The 26,141-nt window shown below is 55.3% G+C and overlaps 1 protein-coding gene across 7 annotated transcripts; it reads right to left on the bottom strand.

The window, feature by feature from the left end:
* Nucleotides 1–26,034, bottom strand: R3HDM2 (R3H domain containing 2). Of its 7 annotated transcripts, XM_072358054.1 has the most exons (25): nt 19,954–20,183; nt 19,797–19,848; nt 15,063–15,261; nt 14,873–14,914; nt 14,174–14,260; nt 13,235–13,361; nt 12,690–12,768; nt 11,879–11,938; nt 11,524–11,664; nt 11,029–11,137; nt 10,393–10,488; nt 8,805–8,836; nt 7,603–7,835; nt 7,203–7,387; nt 6,607–6,696; nt 5,919–6,161; nt 5,160–5,286; nt 4,728–4,963; nt 4,401–4,555; nt 4,045–4,145; nt 3,376–3,545; nt 3,135–3,279; nt 2,951–3,051; nt 2,682–2,766; nt 1–1,256 (listed from the first exon to the last, which is right to left on the bottom strand). In XM_072358054.1, exons 3-25 carry the CDS (start codon nt 15,228–15,230, stop codon nt 910–912), a joined length of 3,159 nt encoding a protein of 1,052 aa, XP_072214155.1. In that variant the 5' UTR covers nt 15,231–15,261; nt 19,797–19,848; nt 19,954–20,183; the 3' UTR covers nt 1–909. The 7 variants fall into 7 exon arrangements, with proteins under 7 accessions (XP_072214155.1, XP_072214158.1, XP_072214152.1 ...); XM_072358057.1 differs by lacking the exons at nt 19,797–19,848; nt 19,954–20,183 and adding an exon at nt 25,736–25,892; XM_072358051.1 differs by lacking the exons at nt 19,797–19,848; nt 19,954–20,183 and adding an exon at nt 25,452–25,577.
* Nucleotides 26,035–26,141: the final 107 nt, after the last annotated feature.

Below are 26,141 nucleotides of genomic sequence, written 5' to 3'. Positions count from 1 at the left end.
TGCAGTGAACATCCCAATCAACACCTGTATGTGCAGCTCAACACAGTGCTTAACAAAACAATATACACTTGGGGGGGGGGGGGGGAGGGAGGGCATCACTCTGAAAATGAACTGAACTCAATTTGCCTCTTCATGATGTCCATATAAATATAGCCAGGGGGAGGAAGAGGAGGGGGGAGAGGAGGCAGAAGGGGGAGCCCGCAGTCCAGTGTGCTCTGAGCCCACACGGAGCCCCTATTGGGAGCCCCTATTGGGAACCCCTATTGGGAGCCCCTATTGGAGCCCCTATTGGGAACCCCCATTGGAGCCCCTGTTGGGAACCCCTTTTGGGAGTCCCTATTGGGAACCCCTATTGGGAGTCCCTATTGGAGCCCCTATTGGGAACCCCTATTGGGAGTCCCTATTGGGAACCCCCATTGGAGCCCCTATTGGAGTCCCTATTGGGAACCCCTATTTGGAGTCCCTATTGGGAACCCCTATTGGAGCCCCTATTGGGAACCCCTATTGGAGCCCCTGTTGGGAACCCCTTTTGGGAGTCCCTATTGGGAACCCCTATTGGGAGTCCCTATTGGAGCCCCTATTGGGAACCCCTATTGGAGCCCCCATTGGAGTCCCTATTGGAGTCCCTATTGGAGCCCCTATTGGGAACCCCTATTTGGAGTCCCTATTGGGAACCCCTATTGGAGCCCCTATTGGAGTCCCCATTGGAGTCCCTATTGGGAACCCCTATTGGAGCCCCTATTGGGAACCCCCATTGGAGCCCCTATTGGAGTCCCTATTGGGAACCCCTATTGGAGTCCCCATTGGAGTCCCTGTTGGAGCCCCTATTGGGAACTCCTATTGGAGCCCCTATTGGAGTCCCCATTGGAGTCCCTATTGGAGTCCCCATTGGAGCCCCTATTGGAGCCCCTATTGGGAGCTGGCTCTCTCCAGCACCCTCAGGTCGTAGTTCTTTTTGGCCACGCGCAGTTTGAAGCGGCTCAGGGAGTTGTTGAGGCGGAGGGAAGCGCTTTGAGCCGCGGACGGGCTGGGAAACACGGCCACGATGGTGTATAAGGCTGCGAGGTCGGAGTGACGGCCATTCTCTGGGGTCCCGCTGCTGTCTCCGGAGCCGCCCCCGTCCCCGCGGCGCCCCTGAGTCTCTTTGAGCCATTGGATCTTGGCGCCGGCCATGGCCAGCTGGGTGAACAGCTTGTCTGCCTCCGTCCGGGTGATGCCCTCGGGGAGGTCCGTCACCTCCAGCACACGGCCCAGCACTGCGGGATACAGGGATCAGTGGGATATGGGGATCAGTGGGATACAGGGATCAGTGGGATACGGGGATCAGTGGGATACGGGGATCAGTGGGATACAGGGATCAGTGGGATATAGGGATCAATGGGATACAGGGATCAGTGGGATACAGGGATCAATGGGATATAGGGATCAGTGGGATACAGGGATCAATGGGATATAGGGATCAGTGGGATACAGGGATCAGTGGGATACGGGGATCAGTGGGATACGGGGATCAATGGGATACGGGGATCAGTGGGATATGGGGATCAGTGGGATACAGGGATCAGTGGGATACAGGGATCAGTGGGATACGGGGATCAGTGGGATATAGGGATCAATGGGATACAGGGATCAATGGGATATAGGGATCAGTGGGATACAGGGATCAATGGGATATAGGGATCAGTGGGATACAGAGATCAGTGGGATACAGAGATCAGTGGGATACAGGGATCAATGGGATACGGGGATCAGTGGGATACGGGGATCAGTGGGATACAGGGATCAATGGGATACGGGGATCAGTGGGCTGAGCTGGGCCACCACCTGAGCTCCGTCCCTCAAACAGCCCTGAGGGGCCCCAAACCATCCTCATCCCATCCCCATCCCATCTCCATCCCATCCATCCCAATCCCAAACCATCCTCATCCCATCCCCATCCCATCCCCATCCCATCCCATCCCATCCCATCCCATCCCATCCCATCCCATCCCATCCCATCCCATCCCATCCCATCCCCCAGCCCATCCCCCTCTGCACCCCCACCCCATTCCCATCCCCATCCTCTCCCCCTTCCCTATCTCACCCCTATCCCCCCCACACACACACCAGGACTCCCATGCCTCTTAGCTCCCTTTGCTTGCGGCTCCTTAGCCTGGGGTCTTCCCCACCCGCCCACCCCCCATGAGGAGGGATAGAGCTGGCTGGGCTGGCTGGTGATACCCAGACCCTCTGCTGCCTCCTGGCTCCAGCCCTGGCAGCAAGGCTTAGTGCAGGGCTGGCAGGCTGGATTCTTTGCTAATATTAACACAGCACGTAATGAACACACCAGCTGCAGGGAGGGGGGGGGGGGGGGTGGACAGCCCCAAAGAGCTGTTCTTAAAGGGCCGTGTCGGTGACAAGGACAAATCTGGGTCTGTGGGATGCTGGGAGGGCAGAGATGGCATCTGGAGGCCATCAGTGCTGGGTATGACATGCAGGATGGGGATGGGATGGGATGGGATGGGATGGGATGGGATGGGATGGGATGGGATGGGATGGGATGGGATGGGATGGAAATGGGATGGGATGGGATGGGATGGGATGGGATGGGATGGGATGGAAATGGGATGGGATGGGATGGGATGGGATGGGATGGGATGGGATGGGATGGGATGCGGAGATGCCTGAGGAGGGTCACTTGCCTACATCGCTCGTCCCCAGGTCGGTGGATGCTGACTTGAGGGCCTGTCTCTTGCTCCTGTTCCCGTGTTTCATCCCGCTCTGTCCCTTCAGGAAACAGAAAAAGCAGCAGCCATGAGGAGGAATCGTGGCCTCGTGGTGCACACGGCAAGTCCTGAGGCTGGGAGTGACCAACGTGACCCTGCCCAGCTCCAGGAGCCCAAGGCAAAGGCAGGGACAAGGGATGGGCTTTGGGGGCTCCCGTGGCAATGGGGACCCAGGCTGGCTCTACCTGGTGTGCGCTGTAGTTGGGCTGGTTGTGGAGCAGAGGTGGGGGACAGATGGACAAGTTGTACTGCAGCGGTTGGCCCAGCAGCGAGTAACGCCCGTCACCTGCAACACCAGGGGGGGGAGGATTGCAGCCGTGCAGAGGGATGGTGGAGCAGGAGCAGCCCTGCAGTGATTTCTGCCCTTACCTTGTGCTGGGCCCATGGGCCGGGGGAACTGTGTGAGGACGGGGAGGGGGCTGAGCCCCGTGCAGACGCTGTTCAGGTTGGTGACGGGAGACGGCGTTGGGGATTGGGTGGGGGACGTGATGGGGCTGCTCAGCTGGGTGCTGGCCTGGGGGGATGCAGAGGGTCAGACACCCCCACAGCTGAGCCCACCCCTCCTCACAGCCCACCCAGATACTGGGGGGGGGTCTTTCTCTCCCCATACCTGAGCGCTGCTGTCTGGGCTGTACAGGTCTCCTGGCTTCTGCCCCCGCTGCTCCAGGCTGTAGTACTTACAGTGGCTCCACTGCACCACGGGGGCATTCTGGGGGGGCTGGGGGCCATTGGGGACATTCAGCTGCATCACAACCACGCCGGGGCCTGACGGGGACACCCCTGAGGAGAGAGGATGGCAGCTGCACCCCCCAGCTCTGCTTATGGCAGCAGAAGGGGCAGCGACTTCAACCACGCTCTCCTCCCTCCACCATCATCTCTCCTCCTCCACTCCTGCCTGCCCGGGGGGATGCAGAGAGCTCTCTCTGTTATCACAGCTTGCATCAGAGCGATGATTGGAGCCCACAGCCCCGCTGCCACCAGAGGGAGTCTGCAGCCCACGGCACCGCTCCTTGGCCCTGCCTTCCAGGCTATGAGGACGGTGAGCACAGGGGCCGGCCTGGAGCAAAGTCACTTGGCCGCATCCTGATGACTCCCAGAGGGCTGTGTGATGCTGTGTGATGCTGTGTGATGCTGTGTGATGCTGCGTGATGCTGCGTGGTGCTGTGTGATGCTGTGTGATGCTGATGGATTGGGCTGTGGACTGGCAGCCCCTGATCCTCCTTCCCACCCCAAAGCTGATCCATAAGGACTGACCCCGAAGCGTTGCACCTCCTCCTACCTGAATACTGCTGCTGCATCTGCGACGGGCTGCAGGGTGAGGGAGATTGTGGCATCTGGTACTGCTCAGAGCCGGGCGGCTGCAGGAACCCCACCGAAGGGCTGTGAAACAGAAAGGACTTTGCTGAGCTGCTGGGGGTGGGAGAGAAGCAGCAGCCACAGCCCCTGCAGTGCACAAAAGGGCTGGCAACTCTGGAGGAGCCCAGGAGGCTCTGCAGGGCTGCAGTGTCCAGGGATGGAAAGCTGAGATGGAAGGGGATGGAAAGCTCCAGAGCTGAGCAGCATCCCCACTGCATCCCCCCCAACAACTGGCTGCAGGACTCGGATGCAGCACCTTCACACAAGAGAAGCTCCTACCTGGTGCCGTTCTGCTGGGCAGTTGGGATGACGCTGTAGTAGATGGGAACACCTCCAGTCTGAAGCCCCCCCTGGACAGACTGGCTGGCTGGCACGAGCACTGGCTGCTGGAAGGGCTGCTGGACCACGCTCTGGGACTCGTTGGCCACGGGAACCTGTGCAGGAAGGAGAAGAGCAGCCCTATGGGATGAGAGGTAATGGACAGCAGGAGCCGGCGAGCAGGCACGACCTTCTCAAGGTGAACCTGTCCCCATTGCTGGCCCCATAACTCAGCTGAGGGCTGCAGGGCTGAGGCCCACCCACCACTGCAAAGCAGCCGATGCCTACCTGGTACGAAGGCAGTGGAGTGTACTGGACCATCAGGCCTTGCATCTGGCTCCCCATATTGCTCCTCTGGCTGCCGAGGAGGCTCGGGGGCTGCGTCTGCTGCACCCCCATCACGCTCTGCATTTGGCCCCCCATGCTATTCCTCTGGCTGTTGAGGAGCCCGGGGGATTGTGCCTGCTGCACTCCCATCACACCTTGGTACGTTTGCTGCTGGTTGGACATCATTGGCTGTAAACCTGTCAAGAACAAAGCTGAAATGGAACGGCATCCCAGCTGGCCACGACGGATACGCAAAGCAAAGAGCCAGAGAACGGCACCTCAGGACAAGGAGGAGCAGCCGAACTCCAGGCAGTGCCTGAGGGATCCTTAGAAGCCAACAGAGAGAAAGAAAAGGGGATGGTCCCCTGCCCCCTGCTGCCCCCCACCTCTTACCAGGCTGCTGGGCTTGCTGGGGGAGCTGCTGCGTGCGCTGGGAGCTGTAGGCCACTGGGTGACTGAGAGATCGGTATTGCTGGCTGGAGTTTGGGTACTGCCCGGGAGGGTAGTAAGAAACCTGAATCTAGCAAAAGCAAGAAAACACGGTGCTAAGAGCTCAGAAAGTGGGACCAAGAAATCTGGAGCCCCCAGGTTCCTCCAGGACGGCTTTGTCTCCCTCACCTGGCCTGGCTGCTGAGAAAGGAAACCAAGCAGGGCTTTGGCTCTGGGCAGAGCAGAGATCCCCTGGAAGCACAGCCCCCCCTGCTCCTCCCAGCCTTGCCCCCAAGCCTTCCCCAGCACTGCAGTGCAAAGGCACAGCTGGCACAAACCTCACCACAGCCCAGGGGAGACGTCCAACCCCACACTTACGGGTCCCACCCTCATCCCAAAGGTCACAATGCCCTGCAGGACCCACAAGGGAGCTTAGAGGTGTCAGCACTCCATCTGGTCACTGTCTCACTTCCACTATGAGCCAGGAATGGCCAGAGGGCTCTCTAGACAACTGGCCTGTGATGTGGGAGCAGAAATCTCCCCGTGACTCCTAAGAGCACGTGTGTACCCAGTGCTCTGACTTCTGTCTATTGCTCCATCACAAATGAGCAGCAAAAAAAGGACAGCCCGCTCCCCAGCAGCAAACTGTCCTCCCCAGCAGCCCCCTGCCCTGCAGGTCTGGGTTGAGGCCCTCACCCCCTCCAGCCCTGCGCAGCTCCTTACTTGCTGGGGAGGCTGAATGTAGCCCTGGGGCTGCAGCACCTGCTGCGTGGGGACCGTGTGCCCTGAGGCTGAGTAGTTAGAGGTGGGAATGGGCTGCCCAGGGGTTGCCATGATGAATCCTGCCTGCTGAGGGTGCTGGGAGATGAGGGATGATTGGAACATTGCCGAGGAAGGATCCGGTGCTTCCGTCGAGCCCTGTCGGCTGAGGCTGATCTGCCCAAAGGGGTTGCTGAGTTCGTCAGCCTGCAGTGGAGACAAGTGAGAGGAATGGAGGAGGACAGCGTGTAGGACAGCAGCAAGCACAGCGCGGCTCTGCTCAATGGTCCTCCCCTCGACTCTCTGTTACAGATCAAGAGCGTTCTGCAGGACGGGGAGCCTGAAAGCTCAGCAGACACGGGTGACATGCACAGCCCTACACAGGCTGGGGCGGCCCCAGCCCGGATCTGCGTCCTGCAGGGCACTCCACACCATGCACAGGGCGCTGCTCCCAAGAAGACAACACGGGCTGAGCATGAACTGCAGGGCAGCCACAGCCTCGAGCATCCCATGGCAGCACAGGGCTTCCCTGAATCCTAAAGCCATTGGGCGTAACGTTTGTGACGCCCCCGATTAGCAAAAGCTCATACAACACAAACACAGCGCACGAGTACAACAGAGGCAGCGCACGAGAGTAAATGGGGTTTTATACCATGTTGTACTGCTGGGGTGGAGAGACTGGCAAGAGGACTTGGGGGCAGGAGCTTGGAGAATACTGAACGGGCTGCAGCGCTGGGACCGGCTGAGACCAGCAGAGGAGGGAGAGCAGAGGACACAGATTTGGGTGGGGAAAGGTGAGGAGGAAGGAAGGACAGGAGGAAGGAGAGAAAGAAGGAACAACAAGGTTAGTCAACTGAGCCCATTGCAAACACACAGGAGTGGGCGCCGCGGGGGTTTGGAAAGCATGGAGAGCAGAATGGGAGAGCATTCGTCTCCTGGGGGAGGCACAGCATGGCCAGCTGCTTTGTGGAAGCTGTGCAGGTTGTGTCCACAAAGCAGGCCTTGCCTTGCATGAATGGTGGCAAGTTTACAAAGGGTGGCTACGGCCCAAACCAGAGCTCCATTTACTGCAGACAACCTCTGTCTCTCCCATTCCACTGCCCACCTGTGCATGGCATTGACTCCCCCAGCTCTCTCTGCACCCTCACTGGGCAGGCAGGAGTCCCAGCAGCCCGGGTGTGTGCTGGCTCTGCTCACACCTCCCACTGAGTGCCCCTATTGAGCCCTCGGTGCTGGGCAGAGACTCACCTGGGACATCATGTGGTTACTCATGGCTGGCTGCTGCTGGGCTGTGGGGGGGAGGCCTTGGGGCTGCGGCGGGGGCTGCTGGGGAGGTGGTGGTTGAGGCTGCTGGGATGTACAGGGAAGGAGGCCACGGCTGGGCTGCGATGAAGGGGGTTGGCTGCACGCTTCGGGGGCACCAAGAACCAGGCCTGGAACGGAGAGAAGCAGGAAAAAGCAGATGATAAGTCAGTTCAAACGGCACATCCCCATCTCGGTACCGAGCAGTCTGAAATGACGCCGTCCCGGTCCCATTTTAACTGGAAGCACTGAGCACAGCACCACAGCTGACCAACCCCTATCTCAACAACCACAGATGCTACTTGCTGCTCCCTGGCAGGAGGTGGGCAGGGAAACAAAGCAGTACCTGCCCGGGATGCTCTGCTGGCGGTGCTGCCTTTGCTGCTCCCGATGCTGTCGCCCCGTGTCAGGATGGAGATGCCACTGAAGCTGCTGGCTTTGGTGACAGGCGGCCGCAGGCTGCGGATGGAGCCGTCTGAGTCCGTGCTGCTCCACGGCCGAGGCTCCAATGACTTGATCTCACTCTCTGTGCTGCTCTGGCGGCTGCCTGAAGCTCGGTTCAAACCGTCCCGGTTGCTCCTGTGTTGCAGAGAGGGGTGAGTCAGTCAACACCTCCAGGGGAAAGGAGCAGAAGCAGGACCTGCATGTGCTGCACCCAACTGTCACACTGGGGTGGTGATGCCGGCCAGCAGCACGTTGGCACTGAGCACAGTAATGAGGGATGGTGAACAAACAGCCTGGGTCACTGCCCCCTCGGGTGTGCACTGGGAAGACCCAGACATTGCTATCTCTGTGCTGGTTCTTGGCCCTTTTCTCCAGCCTGGAAAAGATGCCAGCAGGCTCAGAGCACAACCCCTTGCTAAAGCCTTTGTGTCCCACAACACTGAGCCTCACAGAGGCCTCAAGGTGACCAAGATCTTGCAAGATCCCCTTCTGCACAGCTGCGTGCTGTGATATCACTGTGCTCCCAGCGACTGCCCTCCTTCATCTCCAACCAGGTCTGCCTGGTTTTGCAGCACTGATGCCCACACAGCCGCCCTCTCAGTGCTGTTCCAAGTACAGACGGAGCCACGGCTGAGAAGCAAAGCTGTTCCTCCACGTGCTCAAACCAGAGACAGCTCCAGCCCAGCTGGATGCTGACCCTGCTGCTGGAAGAGCGGGGGTTCTCCCACCCTTGTGGGACACGAAGAGCAGAACGCTTTGAAAAGTGCCTAAATCCTTTGGCTTTCCCTCTCCTTGCTGCCATTCCTGCCGCCCGTCATCCCATTTCAATTGATGAGTTGGCCAAAAAAAAATAGAACAAGAAAGGACTCAGAAATCAATGCTGTGTAAAATCCAACTTCAATAACAACCGGGGCAAATTGACTCAGCAGGACAAGGTACAAAATAAATCACCCAGAGGTGCCTAAAAATCTGCCTCTGTATCTGAGAACGAGAAGAAAAACCTTCTTTGGAGCAGTTCATATCAGAGAAAAGCATCATTGGGAGCCATGAAGGGCTCTGCATGGAAAGGCAGGGAACACAAAGCATGTGCTGGATGGTACTGACCTGCTGTCGGTGAGATATCCATTCTGGCCAGTCTGGAAACATGGAAAAGACACGGAGATGGGAAGGAAAGAAAAGGGAGACTTAATAACTTTGAAAGCAACAAACCCCAGGCTACTTCAAAGCAAAAAAGGAGCAAAGCACTAACAGTATGGGATTCGGCTGGTGTTGTGCATGAGTTGTATGGTCACTCGGGAGCTCCTGCTGAGCCTCTTGTGCTCCTGTCCCACTTGGCTCTCCATCCAACCCCCCAGGAGCCTTTGCCAGCACCTGCGATGTTGAGACCCCCCCCTGGGTTTTCAAATCTGAGTCCTAAGCTCTCTGTCTCAATGCCCTGAGGCAGCATCAGGGTTGCTCTGTTAGTGGAACAACCAAAGACCAAACACAGAAGGGTCCTTACTTGGTACATTCGGGCAGTCATCAGAGCCATCAGAAAAGGCAGAGGGCTCAAAATCAGCCCGGTTCCCCCATGATGGCCAGCCCTGCTTCTGCAGGCCAGCAGCAGAGCACTGGCTCAGGCTATGAGCAGAGAGGAAGGGTGACAAGGGTGACACGGCCACTCAGCATTGTGCTGGCATGGGATGGTACCTGCCCTCATCCAGGACTACAGGCAGAGCTGCTTGCTAGCACGGCTGGATGGCTCTGGGTCTGTGTGCAGGACAGCTCTGTGACTACCGACCCCTCAAGAGCCATTTGAAGCCTGCTGCTTCGATAGCACTCAGTACAGGCTGCCTGAATGTACAACCACTGGGCCAGAGGAAAGTATCGTCCCCCAGCTACTCAAAAGCAGCAGGCAAGGAGCTGGACTTTGAATCCGACCCACAGCAGACTGGATCATGCCCAGTTCCAATGTATGCCCCTTGGCACAGCACAGGGAGCTGCCTCCAGCTGGCAGCCAGCACTCAACACAGCAGAGCACAGCAGCCTCACTGAGCCAGACGTGAGCATGGAGCAGAGCTCTGCCTTAGAGGAGTTCCACACAGGGAGCAGAGATTTCAAGCAAACAACAACCAAGCTGGACGCTTTGTGAGAAAGAAAATCAACCCAGATCCATCCCATAAAGGCGCAGAGCACTGCCTGCAACCTGAGGGATGCTGGGCGGCCTGATCTAGGGGCTGGCAACCCTGCCCATGGCAGGGGGGTTGGAGCGAGGTGATCTTTAAGGTCCCCTCCAACCTAAGGCATTCTGTGACTGAGGGCTAGCACTGCTTGCTCAGGAGGCCAAAGCTGCAGAAATGGAGAGGAACTGGGAGAGAAGGGCACGGTTCCTGTCAGCTTCATTAATTGACTCATTCCAGACATGCCGCTGCGTAAGCTGATAGTACTGCTGGACAGCAAGGAGCAAACCTGCCTCCTCTGTCAGTCCCCACACTTCTACTGCCATGTGAATTTAAGGGAGTGAACGTGTGGCTCCTCTATCTCCATGTCACAGGCATCTTTGTTAGGAGCTGGAATTCACTGGTAGATACCAGGACCACTAGGAAATTCGTAGAAAAGGCAACAGTGAGATCTGACCTTTGAGAATATTCAAGGACACCTCCTGCCCCAAAGCTCCAGGAAGAAACCTGGCGTGTCAGTGATCTACGCTTACCTCTCGTGCAAATATCCGCTCCCTGGCCCGCTGGTACTCCTCCTCTCGCTCTTCTATAGATTTGCTCCTCCTCCCATCCTGCAAGGGGAGTCTGATCTGAAGGGACAAACACAGCTCAGCGGGTCAGTGGTTGCCAATGGGAGCAGAGGGTGTAGTGAGCTGCTGATAGGCCTACGCAGCAGGATGTGGACTGTGGAGCGTGCGCACCATGCAGTAACACTGCCTTTAAAACTGAACCTCTGGGCACCTGTGCTCCAGGGATGAACAACTGGGGATCTGCAAAGCTCTCCTGCCCGATTCAGAGAGGACAGGTCAGGGATATCACCAAGTTTTCTGAAGGACAGTCTGCTCTCAGGGGGTCAGAAGCTAAAAGCCACCGTCTGCAGACAGATGCCCAAGGCAAACTCCTCCTGCTCAGGCACACGCTGCGTGCCTCACCTTCCGAGTACCACCACGGAGAAAACAGAACCTGATCCTGATTGCAACGACCTCAACCTGACCACTCGAGTTCCAAAAGATGAACCAAAACAAGGGATAATGGCATGGTGATGTTAAGATGGGTGCTACGAAAGCAAAGAGCGCGAGGTCCTGGCTGAGGAGAGGGATCCTGGTGCCCCCCGGTTTGCCATCCCTTACCTGATTATCATCTCGGTCCATGCTGGTATCATCTCGTTTTAGGATAAACCGCTGTGGAAACTCTGCGTTCTTCTCATCTTTGATGTGCTCGGAGAACCTCTGCTCGGGACTGCAGGAGGAACCAGCTCTTGTTAGGGGGGAACAATGGGTGTAGAACTGCCTCCATAAAACCACCTCCTTGCAGGGAGTGGGGCACAAATGTCCCTCACTGACAGCAAGGAAAGAACCTAACCCTTCCCTGAGAGCTAGAGAGAGCTGGAAAGGGCTCACAGATATAATAACGTGGGGCTGGAAGTGAAGGATTCTACCTGACCCTGCAGAACGAATGTGACTTTCTTACAGGGGCATTAAATGTGCTGCAAAATCCATCCCATGAAAGCCACCCCTCAGGGCTTGTGGTCTGGGAGGGGAGGGGAGGGGAAGAGAAAGGGGAATGGGAATGGGAAGGGGAAAAGAGGAAAGGGGAAAGGGGCGTCCTCTCTCCATCCCCCTTACATTCGTGTGTTACTGGTCTTGTTGATAATGACTGCTTTCCCAGTTTGGTCAACGTTATGGTCCATGCCAAAGTAGGCAGCCACCCGGTGCAGCAGCATCCTGTGGTACGAGGTCATCTGAGGGAACTTCTTAAACTGATTGCTGAAATGGAGGAAGAAAGGATCAGTGTTTAGGAGGCTTCAAAACTGATGAGAATCAGACACCAAAACAGAGAGGGAAAGGGAGAGGGCACAGACACCTTGATCAGACCCCAGATCAGAGCGTGCCAAGTGAGAGGACTCAGCGTAACAGCCTCAAGTTGTGCCAGGGAACGTTTAGATCGGATATAAAGAGGAATATCTGAATAACCACTTACTTGTTATCACTAATAAATTCCAGAATCTCCTGTTCTAACTTTAGCAGCATCATTCTATCCCTGCCAAAAAGAAAAGGGGGGGGAAAATCACCTTTAAAGAGAGCAAAGCACAAATCCCCCTGCTTGGTACCCACCTCCCTGCAGCAGCACAAGGCACAAGCAGCCCCACCAACCCGACTCCATTGCATTGCACCAACCCAACTCCATTGCATTGCACCAACCCAACTCCATTGCATTGCACCAACCCAACTCCATTGCATTGCACCAACCCAACTCCATTGCATTGCACCAACCCAACTCCATTGCATTGCACCAACCCACTCCATTGCATCCAGCAATGAACTAAAAAGCTCCACATGTTTTTTGCCCAGTTTAAAGTTGTTTTGCTAACAGTGCTTGGCTTTTGGTCGCACCAAATCTCAGCTCCTCTGCAACGACTCCAGCTTTGCTGCTCCTATGCCAGCAGTTGATTTGATTATGTTTATTACTAACACAGCAGCAGCTCCTTTGGAAGTGGATATTTGACGACCATTTACATGATGGGTTCTTAAGGTGGTCAAGATCCCCTCCTGCTTGCATTCAAAGCATTCTTCCCCTCTCTGTCTCTCCACAGCACACAAGCACGTTCTGATTGCCACATAAAGCAGCGGACACAGAGCTGTCACTTCCCTCTCCTCCCAGGATACATGGATACACACACACACACACGTGCAAACAAACACCACAGGGTCAACCAAAGCAGCATCACTCACCAGGTGCTCCCTCCCTTCACTCCATCAGAAGGATTTCTTTTTACCAACCAGTGACCTACCTCGGGTTTTTTTTCAGTGTATTTACTAAAAACTCATGCAAATCTATCCCAGTGGAGTCTGTATATTCCTGGCTGGAGTCTGAAACAACAACAGCAGTAGAACAAATGAACAAAATGCTGCCATACAACGGCTTGGAGGAGGTTATCTCTCAGCAGTGACTCCATGTGTGCATGAGAACGATGCCCCCACAGTGCTGCATGAGGCCCCGCTAGGAGGATGCCAAGGGGAGGGACCTGAAGGTTCAAGAAAGGAAACCTTGTCCCTAAAACCTGTTCAGAGCACGCTCAGGATTGCCCATGCTGTTCCAAGAGGCCCTGCAAGTGCAGCACGCCATACATCAGTATAAATAAGCAACTGTTGCACCTTTCATCCTGCAGGCTATCTAAACAGAGAAGCCAATGGTTCTGTTCTTCCTCTTTCCTCTCACCCTTTTAATTTCAGGGGTAACTACAGGGAAAATAAACCAGCACTTGAAACCGAAGTTGCACCAGCACGGCTGCTCTCTGTACAAGATCTAAAGGTGCAATTTGCTCACCAGACTGACCTCGAGACAGCATCTTCCTCGGTGCCTTGTCTTTATTCTTTTCTTTTTCTTCTTTCTCAGCCCCATCTTTCGTGGACTTTTCCTCTTCCTTGTCAGAGGGGCAGCTAACATGCAACTGAATGATGTCCTGGAACAAAACAAACCATGTTGCTCTGAGTCACATGGACCCAACGCTGCTGTGGGTTGGCAGCATGGAAAGGCACAGGGCTCAGGCTCTGCTCTCCTCCCAGTGAAAAGATCTGATGGGACTCAATAGCATTTGCCACTGCTGGACACCTGCCTTGCCCAGGATCTGAGTTACATGCTTCCCTGTTGAAGGCTGATAAAACTCTATTATACTGCGGACAGAGGAGTGTCCAAGGTGAAGGAGCTCCTGCACCACTACAGCAAGATTCTGCCACCTAATCTGGAAAGAGAAAGGGCACGAGGGGAGCAAGAAGCCTATGAGGTGTGATGAGTGGCTTTTGTGCTGCACGGAGCTTCCTGATGCTTCTTGTCTGCTCTTCTCCTGAGCTGCAGCTGCCCAGCAAGGCCTGCAAGCTCACCCTGCTCTGTGGGAAGAAACTTAAGACCGGAAGGCTTGTCAAAGGTGACAGTGGATAAAGCTCAAGTTAAAACCAACTGAAAAAGCACAAGCTTTTGTGCCAGCTGATCCTTCAGTTTCCTTCTGCCTTTATACAGGAGGTCCCTGACACAGCACCACGGCTCAAGCACGTGCAGGTGCCCAGTGAGTTTATACCGACAGTTCCTGGTGAGAGAAGGGCTGTGACTGTGCACCTACAAGCAGTGATAACAGGGATGAGCACCTCCTTCAACAACAGCCTCACGTGGGATCTCTTTGGTTCTCAGGGGAACGAGCCCAGTCTAAGTTACCAACTCGATAAAGAAGGGGATTTTCTGGGCTCCCATTCTGCATAACTTGTCTGGATCTGGGCCTACCTGGGACTCCAGCAGCCCATCTACAAAGGGGCTGGACGATTCTTCACACACAGCCAAGCTCCTGACCAGCTTAAGCTTTGAATTAGACTGGAAAAGTAAAAGAAAGAGCATAGTTAAGACACCTCAGCCAGAAAGCACGCACTCGAGTTCATGCCGTTGCACTACCAAGCCATTCATGCAATCAGCATTAATTAAAACTGCTGAAAAGAAGGACTTCCAAACCAGCATCTCGCACCACACAGGATCATGCACGCATTTGGAGTCCTGCAGTGAAGCAGTTCCTTCCTGCAGCCCTCGATTCCATTTTGAACCAACCAATACTGGAAGCTCACCGTCTCAATTCACGCTCTTCAGCCACAGCAACCCCAGCCCTTTCATCCTCACCTAAGAATTAAAGCTGTTCCCAAAGGACACGGTGAAGCAAATGGTTTTATCTAATAGATGAGGTGAGGATCGTTACTGTTCTTAATTACCAGGCTGTCATCCTGCTTACACCTACCCTGCCTGACCCGATGGCTTTGGTTATTTTAGGTAACGTAGTAGTGCTTAGTTTAAAATAAAACCTCTGCTTTCAGGACTGCTGGCAAGTTGACTCACTTGGGTGACAAATGGGAAATAAAAACCAGTCCCATGAGATCCCAGGCAGGATCAGCCATAGGAACAGCCTGAAGAAGAAAGAGATGCTGGAATATCTCATACCTTGGCTCTTTTTCTGGCATGTCCGTGGCCTGACGTCCGTCTCTGAAGAGAAAGGAAAGGGGAGGCAATGAGCTTGATGGGAGGGTGTACACTATCAGTGCTGTTTGGAGGCAGCACGGAGATTCGGAAGCATTCAGAATGAGAGGAGCTCCGTGTGCCCCTCTGGGCTGCCCACCCATTCCATGCTCACCTGAGCTTCCTGACGCACGCTGACCTCCTCCCCCCCATCCTTCTCAGCCTCCTCCTTGCTGGGTGACCTGGATACGTATTTGGTTTTGCTCACGGATTCCTCAACCACCTTCTTTTCTGACTCCTTCATTATTTCCAGGGACTCCTGTGCTGTGTTGCTGTTTGACATCTTCAGAGCCCTACGATGCAGCGACGGGCACCTGCCAGGAGAAGGCACAGAGTGGGGCAGAAGGGTCAGGAAGGACAAAGTTTCCAACTGGAGTTTTCACACATAGGTTGTCGTTTCTTGCAACTCCTTTTGAGCACAACAACCCCAACCCTGCACCCTGCGCCCTCCCATTCATCCCCTTGAATGCAGCCCCAGGTTCTTGCAGGAGCTCTGAGCTTCTCACCGCTGAACAGAGGTGCCCTGTAACTCCTCTGGGTGCAGACACCCTGCCCAGGAACCCCTCTGATGCAAGGGAGAGACTCAGGGCAGTGTTAAGGAACACACAGAGGAATTCAGGAGGTGATATAAACCCAATGGCTGGAGGAGGTGTGCTCCATCATGCACAGATAACAACCAAAAACCTGCATTCTTTTCCCAAATCGCAGCCCTGCACTCAGAGGTAACCTCAGTGAGGAAACAGCTTTGTACCCAGAGATTGCTCTGGTTTCTCATGGGAAGCAGAGTAACACCACTGTCTTCCCTATGGCTGTTCATGGCTCGATACTACAGCCAAGCCAAGCCACTGCAGATGAAAACATAATGCTTCCTAATGAAGTTGTGTCTAATTGCATGCTTCTGATTAGCAAGCATACAGCCTGCCCAGGGCCCTGAAGTGACCGAGCAAAGCCTGGGCAGGGCAGGGTGCCTTGCTCCGCTCCCAGCACCAACAGGAGGAATGGATGGCACTCACCCATTCATAAAATGGAGCCAGCTCCAAGCCTAGAACCGAAATCAGCCCCCTGGGCTCAGCCAAAGCTGCTCTCTTGGAACTCGGATGAGGATCAAACCAGCTCAGGGAGGGCTGCAGAGGGAGTTCTGGTCCTAAGGACCACATTTGTGCAGCCACTGTTGGGGCACAGCCCAGTGACGGCACCCCAAAGGGAAAAGGGGAAGCCCACATTTCAGAGGAGCTCCAGCAGAAGATCTCAGTGTCAGAAGATACAGCTGACGTTCATCAACTTGTTTTATTAACAGCTGTGGCAGAACAGAAAGTGTCAGATCTCACCCAGATTTATTAACCCTTGGCAGCTCTGCACGGGAGCTGCTCCTCTTCATTAACTAATTCAACCTCATTCCCTTGTAATTTATGGGGATGCTGGACATAAAACGTGTTCTGCTTTTACTGCAGCTCCTGGGCTGATTTCTGGCTGCAGGGAGGTTTCACCCCAACACCCCACGTGCTGCTGCAGCACCGTGCCCTGCTTGCAGCCTGCAGCACACTTGGGAAGGAAGAAGCAAACCTGAGAAGGGTAACAGCACCCTTCCTCATCACACTGCAACGCAACCTTAGCATCGCAGGAGAAAACAGCACAGCTGATGAGGACTCGGTGCCACTGTCCCTCCTGATGAACCTTCTGCCCCCAGCAGCAGCTCCCTGAACATTTCCTTGCATGCAAAGCTCCAAGGAGAGCTGCCTTGCATTGCCAGGGCTCCTCCACAGCGACGCCTGCAAAGAAGAGCTTTCCTTTCTGTATGAATGAATCAGCGCCGCTCCCTCAGGACAGGCGTGGGTCGCATGAGGGGGTGGCAGACATGAGCTGCAGCGACAGACAGCAGCTTGCAGAGAGGGGAAGTTCAGAGGACTCGGGGTGGGTGGCACCGAGCTGCGCTCTGCCAGGGAGGAGATGGAGAGATGACGTAGATGCAGCATCAGGGAAGCCACCGAATCTGGGTCAGAGCAGCGCCCAGCAAAGCTGCTGGAGGTGGGAGAGCTGTGCTGAGTGATTTGGGGTTGGAAGGTGGCAGTGGACACCAAGCACTGCTCGAGGGCTGGGGGAAGGGAACAGACCAACCCGCAGCCTTGGGAGTAAGCCTGCACATTCAGACCTCACAATCTGCTTCAGACACCTCTTGACTCACATCCCCCTCAGCCTCTTCTCCAGGTTATTTGATTTTTCTTCTGGTTTTGCTTCCTGAGGCTCATTCCAGGGAGCATTTGACAGGGCAGAGCAGACAGACTTGCCCCAGTCAGCAGCGCTGTGCTGCATTAAAGGAACACTGAGTTCCACAGTGCAGAAGGCAGCAGCACCCCACTGATAGGAGGAACCCAACAGAGCCCCAGAAACAGCTCTTTCCATCCTCAGGCTTGTTCTACAACACAAAAGGAAGCGTGCTGAAAGCCACACCGGGTCCGATCACACGCTAAACAGAGTTACAGCCCCTGGAAGACTCAGAAATAAACATCCCAAGGCAATGAGTCACTCGTGGGCAGGACAGTCCCCACCACATCACAGCGATGACGGCAGCCAGAGCCAACTCTAAGTGCTGAGAGCTGGGCAAGGAAAGCTGGCCCATCCAAGAGGTCTGCAGGTGCAAGAGGTGATGGGAGCCAACAACCTAACGGGGCAGAGGGAAAGCCACGGCCCTCTTCTAGAGCCCAACCATCTCACTTTGCCCCTCGGTGCACAGCGTTGCCGTCAGCAGCACTAAGCAGGAACCTCCAGCATGAGGAGTGATGCTCTCCCAGCTGCGCGCTGATTGGCTCGCGGCTCAGCCAATCAGAGACAGCGCTCCATGGCAACCGGCTCTGTCACCAGGAGCAACCGGGAGAGCCGGGTAGCGGCGGAGGGACCGGGGGTGGTGAGATGCAATGGATGCCGACCATCCCAGCTCCAGAGCCGGGCTGCAGCATGACCCCACACCCTGCAGGGCTGCAGGGAGCCCTCTGCCCTCTGCTTTCCCCAGGGCACAGCGGCTGGTGCAGTTTTGGAAGCGTTGGAGGACGTTTCCCAGGTAGACAAGGGGCTGCAAAAGGAGGCGTGGTTGTGGGACCAACAGCAGCCATGCAGCACCTGATTCACTTCTGAGATAGGTCCTAAGATAGATACTGAGATAGCTACTTATAGGTCTATCCTAAGATAGCTCTCTTATAGGCTCCACATGACACCCCCCATCTGCTCTGGGCAGCATAAGGCCCAATTAAGGGTCCCCAGCAGCGGCCTCAGCCCATGCAGGAGCTGCTCCAGAATGTTCCCCATTGCTTTCTACCATCAGCTGAAGGGGAAGGGATGCGTTCCTGACCCCGTGACAGTCCCCATAAAGCAAACAAAGCCAAAAGCACGGAGGCTATAGGTGCACTGGACTGCAGAGCGCACAGAGCCAGCACTGAGTCACCGCCTTACATCCTAATCCCCACCACCCACGTTAGACTGAAGAGGTGAAGATACGATGCAAAGTTTGGACTTCGGGTGGAAAGAGGGAATAAATAACCTTGTACGAACTGGGATAGAGGGCAGGATGTGATGGACGGCCATAGGAAGGAGGCTCAGAGCTGTGAGATGCCCTGCAGGCCTTTCAGATGAAGCACAGAAGGCTCCACAAGGAACTTTTCCAGCTCTGGATGGATTTTCTTCCACTTTTTTTTTACAGTGCTGGAAACCCTCCGAGGTGAGAAAGAGAAATGTGGGCCAGCCCTCCTCTGCCTCAGCTCCCCTCTCCTGTCACAGCTATTCCTGCACTCATCCAGGAGCAGGGAACTGCTCCCATGACGTCAAAGCAGTTTCCCAGCAACAGCCAAAGAGGGCTGTCCACCACAGGGGTTTCCTGAAAAGCTAGCATGGAATCATCCACCTACTTTCTGCAGTGTCAAGATGCAATAGGACAGCATGGCAGTGGGACTGCTGTTAACTCCCCTCGTGCTGGCGTGCTCCTTGATGCTCTCTCCCTGTGCTAAGAAGCAGCAGCAGCACTTAAAGCTGGTTGAGAGCATTGGATTGCCCAGCCCAGCTCAGCACGAAGCCAGCTGCAAAGGCTGGGTATCACAGCACGGTGTCACAGCAAGGTAAGAGCTGGTGAGCAGGTGAGGTGTTCCTGCTTACCTGCAGCAAGAGGAACCCGGGGGGGGGGGCTGCCTGCAGGTCCTGCAGCCACAGGTGATGCTTTCTGTTTAAAGAGCAGAGGTGAAGGGGTCTGATGCACCAACATACAGATCCTGCAGTGCTGATACACCCAGCCCTAGGAATAGCTCCTAGCACTGAAAATCAGATGGAAGGAATGTTCCTTCAGCACCGGAGTGAGAAGGAGGCAAAAGGGAATCCAAAGTCCCCATTGTGCTGAAACCAAACCCAGTTTGCAGCAAGCTCTTCAACACGGGATGGGGTTCATATAAATACACGGGTACAAATACAGCACAAGCAGCCCTACAGAACATCCAACTGTTGTCAAGCAGACCCAGCATTTCCCTATGGCCACATTCAGTGACAAACTAACCAGCTTCCAAGCAGCACAGCCCTGAAAGCACAGCCCGGCACAGCAGCACTTTGCAAAAGGAAAAGCCCGGAGCGAGCTGCACAAAGCCCAGCTCAGGCTGGGAGAGCCCACGAGGGGAACTCCTCGCTGACACAGCACAGCAGCAATCAGGGATTCCCCCGCTCCTGCAGGTGCACAATCAGCATCACAAAAGGAAAGCTCAGTTCTGGCACTGCATCCCGAACGGGATCAGAGCTGTGGGATCAGAGCTGTGTATCCCTTCCACTACGGCACAGTGTTCAAATGAGCCCCCACCAAGCAGCAGGAATAGGCACTTACCGGAGGTGAATGACGTCGGGTCCCCATCTCTGAACCACTTGCTGTACCTACGCTGTATGTTGCACAGTGGTGGTGAAGGGAGATGAAAAGAGAAGCCCCGGGTCACTCCTGCTCAAGCCCCAGCTATCAGGATCCTCAGCTCTATAATGGAACTCACCCCTGTGGCTCCGTGCTCCCCGCAGTCACCTGTCCCCTAATCCCCACAGACCCTCCATTGCCGCAGCCGGCTCAGCAGGAACGCAGCCAGGATTAGTTTTGCTCCCTGGAAGCCCCCAACCCGTTTTCCTCCCCCCTCGATGATGGCAGCGCTGCTCCCGGCAGCGCCGAGGCAAAGCAGAGCCCAGCTGTGGGGAGGGATGGCACGGAGCTCTGCCAATCTCCACATGCACACCCCCTCCTGCTTTCATTCAAACACTTCAGTGGAGCTGCCTCCGCAGAGCCCCAGCAAGGCTTTAAAGACACAGCATCTTCCTGGGAAGGAGGATGCACCCCACGTGCATGGAGGTGGGTTATGGGCTGCCTTCCTCACCGCTCACGCAGTGCCATCAATGCTCCCAAAGGGTCACGTTCTTTTCATGGTTGGGGCTTTGTTTGGTTTTTTTTTTGCTCATTTCTTAGCGATGTGATACAGACAGGAAGCAAGAAATGCAAATGAGCCCGGAGAAGTTCCGAACCGCTCGTGTGTTTCAGCTTTCCCCTGTTGAGCCTGCAGAGCTGATCTCCAACAGAGAGACACAAGCAGGACAGACCTCAGAGCACGGAACCCTGCAAGCCCACACAGCACAGATTCACCTCCTGGGCTTCCTCCTGCAGCCATAGAGCCGTCTCACTGTCTCCAAGAAACAAAGTGGGAGATGATTCCCTAAGCTGCAGCTTCCTCCTTGGATGCATCTTTCTCTTTGAGAGGGGGAGACAACAGACCCTGGGTGGGTCCAGGCCCCATTGAAGCCCAAGTGGCTGCGGCCCGGGTGAGCCCCACAGATCACTGCCTTGCACACCTGGGAGCCCTCAGCTCAGGTAATGCGTGTGTGTTTACACATTTATGCACTGAGAGCACGCTCTGCTTCACCCCGAGGGGTTTCTGTTGGAAGAAAAGTGTGGATATAATTCATCAGAAAGGAAAAGCCTTCAGCCTCACGGCACTGACCTGACAGCGGCTGCGGTGCCAATGTGTGTGTCAGCCCAGGACAGGGCTCCCCTGTGCGACAGATGCACACCAGGCAGCAGCAGTGTGCCCTGGGCAAGTGAGAGCATCGTGGGCTCCAGCTACACCAGAGCAGGAAACCAACCCCTGCCTTTAGAAAAGGGAAGAGAAAAATCACACAGGCGAGCCCGGAACAGAGTCCTCATTGCACGTCAGTCAACAGCACTCTTCTGCCATCTGCCACACTGCACAGGGATGAAGGAAGGCTGAACACTGCAAGAAAGCAGCTCCAAAGACACCCAGGAGCAGAGCAGCACCTGTGGAGGCTGCAGGATCCGTGCAGCTGGGATGGAGCGTGTGCTCTGGTCCTTCTAACAGCAGCTCATGAGAACAGGAGATTCCTCAGCAGGGCTGGGAGAGACACAGGAGTCCGACAGCCAGCACAGCTCCGCTATCAGGTCCAAGGAGGCCACGATAAGGGAGCAAGAGGTAGAGCAAAGGGGAGAAACAGGGACTGCAGAGCAGAGAGTCCACCATCAGAAAGTCACCTGAGTTCTGAGCTGATGGGGGTGGCAGCTCAGAGCAGGAATTCGGAGCAGGCTCTGCTATCGGACAGGAAGAGCTCGATGCCCCCAAGAAGTGGGATCTGAGATGCAGGAGTCGCAGCCTGAGCTGCCCACAGGAAGAATAAAACAGAGCAGCATCAGATTTAACGTTCAGGGATTTTCCATTCAGATCTGGCTCAGCTGAGGATGCCCATCCATGGCAACCAGCCCTTCCCTATATCCCCCAACAGCACCCAACCCACAGCTGTGTGCTGGCTGCAGCTGTGCCCCCGTGGCCCCTCCAAGTCTTGACGTGCACCAGATCTGTCAATGGCTCAGGACAGACACGTGGGCAGCGCTGAGCAGCACAGGAACGTAACGAGCTCCCATTCAGCTCCAAACACTGATAAATAATTCAGGAAGAGAAAAATGCCGCAATACAGAGCGCAGCCCCGTTTAAAAATAGAATATGTGCTGGAGCTGCCAGAGGAACAGGGAGGGAGGGAAGCAGAGAGGTGGCACCGACGGAGCACGCGTTGGGTTGCTGGCCCTTCCAATTAGGAATCCCCCACTCAGGGTGTTACAGTGGCAGCAGCCAGGGCTGCCCCTGCTGGAGGAGAGCCCTGCAGCCATGTGTGCGTGCAAGGAAGGGAAAAGCCTCCAGGCTGCACTGCTTGCAGTAAGAGCAGGGTGGGAGCACGGCCAGGGCGCTGGGTGGCAGCCAGCTCTGCACAGCTCCGAAGCTCAGCTCCCCTCTCTCCAGTGTTTCCTGCAGGGCAGAGGTGAACGCTGCTGTTCTCTCCTGAGCTGTGCTGCCCTGTGTGCAGAAACTTCCACTCTGCTATCAGTGCTGTCCCGTGCTGATGATGCTTCTGCGTTGCGAACAATAACCTGCCACCCTGTCAGGCCGAAAGCACAAAGAGCAAACTGCCACCTCGCCTCCACATCCCACCGCTCCGCGCTCATAAACTCACACTAAAAACCTTTGTGCCACTGTAAGACATTCGCAGGCCTTAGCGTGCCTGCTGGGCTTTGCATGGTGAGAACGATGAGAGATGTCACCAACGTCATTCCGGAGTTCAGTTCTTCCCCTTCCAGACCCCACCACGTTCCCTATTTCCCACCAGGTGCAAAGCAGCTCCGTCCCTCATTGCGTCGTGCAGCAGAACCCACTTGGACAGATGGCTGCTCCCCTCCTCACCGAGGAGCTTCAAAAAATAACACCACAATGACACCCATCTCCCCCTGCCTCCCCGTCATATCGGCTTCCCAAGCGTTTCTAAAGCAAGGAACTGCCAGCAGGGAGAAAACAGCAGGTTCTCCATAAGGAGAAGCAGTGCGCTCTCACGTGCAGCTCACTCAGAGCCTATTAAGTCTACAGGCTGGAACAGAATCCTGAGAGTGTTTTGGTGTCGTCCTCCAAAATAGCCTAAAATAAAGAAATTGAGAGCAAAGGGGGGGGAGGAAAACGCAAAGGCATTGAGGGGAAGCCCCCAAGATAAATCACTTCATGTGTGAGCAAGGCCAAAACCCCAGCCCTGCTTTGAACCTGATGGGGGGGGGGAGGAGGGCAGACCCCTCAGCTTTGGGGTGAGCTCTGGGGTCTGAGCAAACACAGCCCTTCCCACCTTCATCCCTCCTTACCCCTGCTCTCTCCTTCCTCTTCTAATGAGAAACCACAACAGGAGGAACAGCTCCTCGTCTTGGTTTAGGCCATGGGGGAACAGACAGGGCAGGATTCCATTTCCTAACCAACAGCCCAAAGCCACAGAGAGGTCACCCAGATACACCCCCAACCAAGGGGCTCCTTGTCTTAACTCAGCTCTGAAGAAATCCATTTCTTAAGGAAAAGGACATCAAAGCAATAGGAGAATTTTATAACTTCATATATATATATATATATATATATCTAAGAGCTGGCATAACGAGTAGGCTGCATCTGCCCACACTCAATAATCATCACTGAAATTTACTGGGAGGCAGCCGTGACTCAGTCTGCAGTACACAAAGACAGCTTGTGCTCCCAATACATAATGAAAGCGGGCTCTATAGAAAGCCATAAATCCGTATGAGCCCCATTGACAACAGCATGCAAGGGAATCCCAGCACTGACATCAGCTCAGCCCTTCCTCCTGCTGCTGCTCACACCCAGACAGGGCTCCCACAGGCACTCCTCACCTCTGTACATTGGTAAACCACACTAAGAGGTCATGCTGCCTCCCAGTTGGGTTCAGCAGGACTTAGAAATCAAGAGGAAGCACACAAAAAAAGATGGAGGGTGGATGGAGAGCAATGGGCTCCTATTCTATTGCGGAGAGGAAGAAGCCCTACAAACCCCAAGAGCTTCCCATGACAGCCAGGCTAAAAGCAACTGCTCCTTCCAGCCCTGAATGGCAGCTAACACTGAGGTGCTCCATAAGGAATCAAAGGGAAATGGTTTCTCTCTCATCCCCCTGTGCTGAGGGCAGCGCTCTGCTCCTCGGAGCTCAGACACCTGCAGCTCTCAGCACTGCGTGGCAACCACAGCGTGCCTATGGGTGGGGAGAGATCCTGGTACAGCCACACCACAGGACACAGCTTCCCAGGTTTGGAAGGTGTGAGCAAACAAGGCCGTGAAGGTTTGCCAAAGAGGAAGGAGATGCTACAAACCACGGTGTGATATTGTTAGATCACTCTGGATTCTTGGCTCGTGCTATGCAGGCAGCTCCAGCTGAGCCTCAAGAACCACTGAGCAGTGCCTGATAACTGAGGCTCAATTGGCTCCACGTCCTGCTCCTGTGGAAGGGAGAGAGGAACCATGAGGAGATAACAACCCAGCAAACTACCTGCAAACTACTGGATCCAGCCAGGAGAAAATATGAGCTGCAGGCATCCTTGGGATGATCTGATGGGGAACTTCCAGCATCAATTCTGCCCCTGGGTCTTCAAGCAGCAGCTTGAATGCTCTATTAAAGGGCTTCCCCCCTTTTCCTACCATCAAGAGCTGGAAGTCCTGCACCTCAGCAGCTTGTTCAGTGTTCATGGCAGTGCAGCTCGTTCCCTTACTACCAAAGCACACCTCGTTATCAGCAGAAACAATCAGAAATGCACCTTGTTTTTCCAGACATCCTTTCCCCAATGCTTGAAATCCCCCTATCCCAGATACCAAGAAATACACAAAGAACAGGCAGGGCAGAAACAGCTGAGCTTCATTTCAGTGCTCAGGAGAAAAGCTGATGGATTTGATGTGGTCTGTGTTAAGTTACCCACAAGCAACAGGTCACGCAGACCATACAGGTGCACTGACCGGGGTGTTTGGCTGTTGTGTATATGGGACACGTCAGCTTCCAGGACCAGGAATCACTTCATACCCTTGAAATAAGATCTAACAGCTGGTTTGGGGCACGGTGATGGGGCACAGATGGATCTCAGACAGCACAGGGCAGCCAGGCTTACCCACACACTGCAAACACGGCCCGAGTCTGAGTTCTAGGACAGAATGAAGCAGGTGGATCTCACAGCAAACCCTAAGCAGGGCTGATAAACTGGAGCCAGTCAAAAGGCTGCAGCAGGAATACAGACCTTGGAGAGCGGAGGCAAAGAAAGGTTTGATCAAGGAGTTCGTATTCACTGCGGTCTAACTGGAAACGGCTGCTGCTCAAATGATGGCAAACGGATAATAAAAGTACCCCCGTAAGGCAGACGTGGACTGGATGGAGGCTTAGTGCAAGCAGCCTCGGTACTGCAGCCCTATAAAAGCACAGAGCAGCTTCGCTGCCCATTGCAATAAAAAACCCCATAGAGGGCAGGAAGAACGGCGAGTGGAGAGCAGAAAAGGCTGCCAGCAACGAACCAACATCGACCCGATTGGAAAGCAAAGGAAGCGACGGGCAAACAGCCCCGTCCCACAAAGCCACGAGTACCAACATCCCCCCCCCAGCAGCACAGCGACCCCCCCCCCCCCTCCCAGCCAAACCCTCACCTCACCTCAAGCCAAACCCTCCGCCCGCACCGGCGCCATCAAGGCCTCCTGTCGCTCCATCCAACCCAACGGGTCGCTCCATACAACCCAACGGGTCGCTCCATACAACCCAAAGCCGCCTTAAGGTTACGATTGAGGGGGGGGGGCTGCCCACCTTCCCCCCACCCCCAACCTCCAACGGGACACGGCCGGGCCTCGCCGCCCCCCCCCAGGAGCCCTTTGAGGCCCAGAGCATGGAGGGTAGAACCGGACACCGACCCCCCCCCCCTTCCGGTTCCCCCGCACTCACCGGGCCGGGCCCAACGCCGCTGGGCCGCCGCCACCTCTATGGGCCGGGCCTGGGCCAGCGCTGAACACTGTAAGGGGGGGGGGGGGGGAGAGAAAGGAGCGTGGAGAATAAGGCGAAAAAGGAGGAAAAGAGGAAAAAGAAACGGGAGGGGGAGGGGAAAAAAAAAGGGGGGGGAAAAAAAGGAAAAAGGGGAAAAAATAAAAAAAAAGGGGGAGGAAAAAAAATAAAAAAAAAAAAAAAAAAAGGAAAGAAGAGCGGGCCCCTCCCCCGGCGGAGCTGAGCTGCGTCAGCGCTCTGCGTGCTACGTCATCGCGCTGCGCCGCCGTGCGCCGTTGGCATGGCAACCGAGGGGAGAGGGGATAGAGCGCCACCAGGCGGCATGGAGGACCCGGAGATAAAGTCCGCC

The sequence above is a fragment of the Excalfactoria chinensis genome, chromosome 28 (genome assembly GCF_039878825.1).
Source record: "Excalfactoria chinensis isolate bCotChi1 chromosome 28, bCotChi1.hap2, whole genome shotgun sequence".
NCBI classification, from domain to species: domain Eukaryota; kingdom Metazoa; phylum Chordata; class Aves; order Galliformes; family Phasianidae; genus Excalfactoria; species Excalfactoria chinensis.
This window is presented reverse-complemented; position numbering and strand designations above follow the sequence as displayed.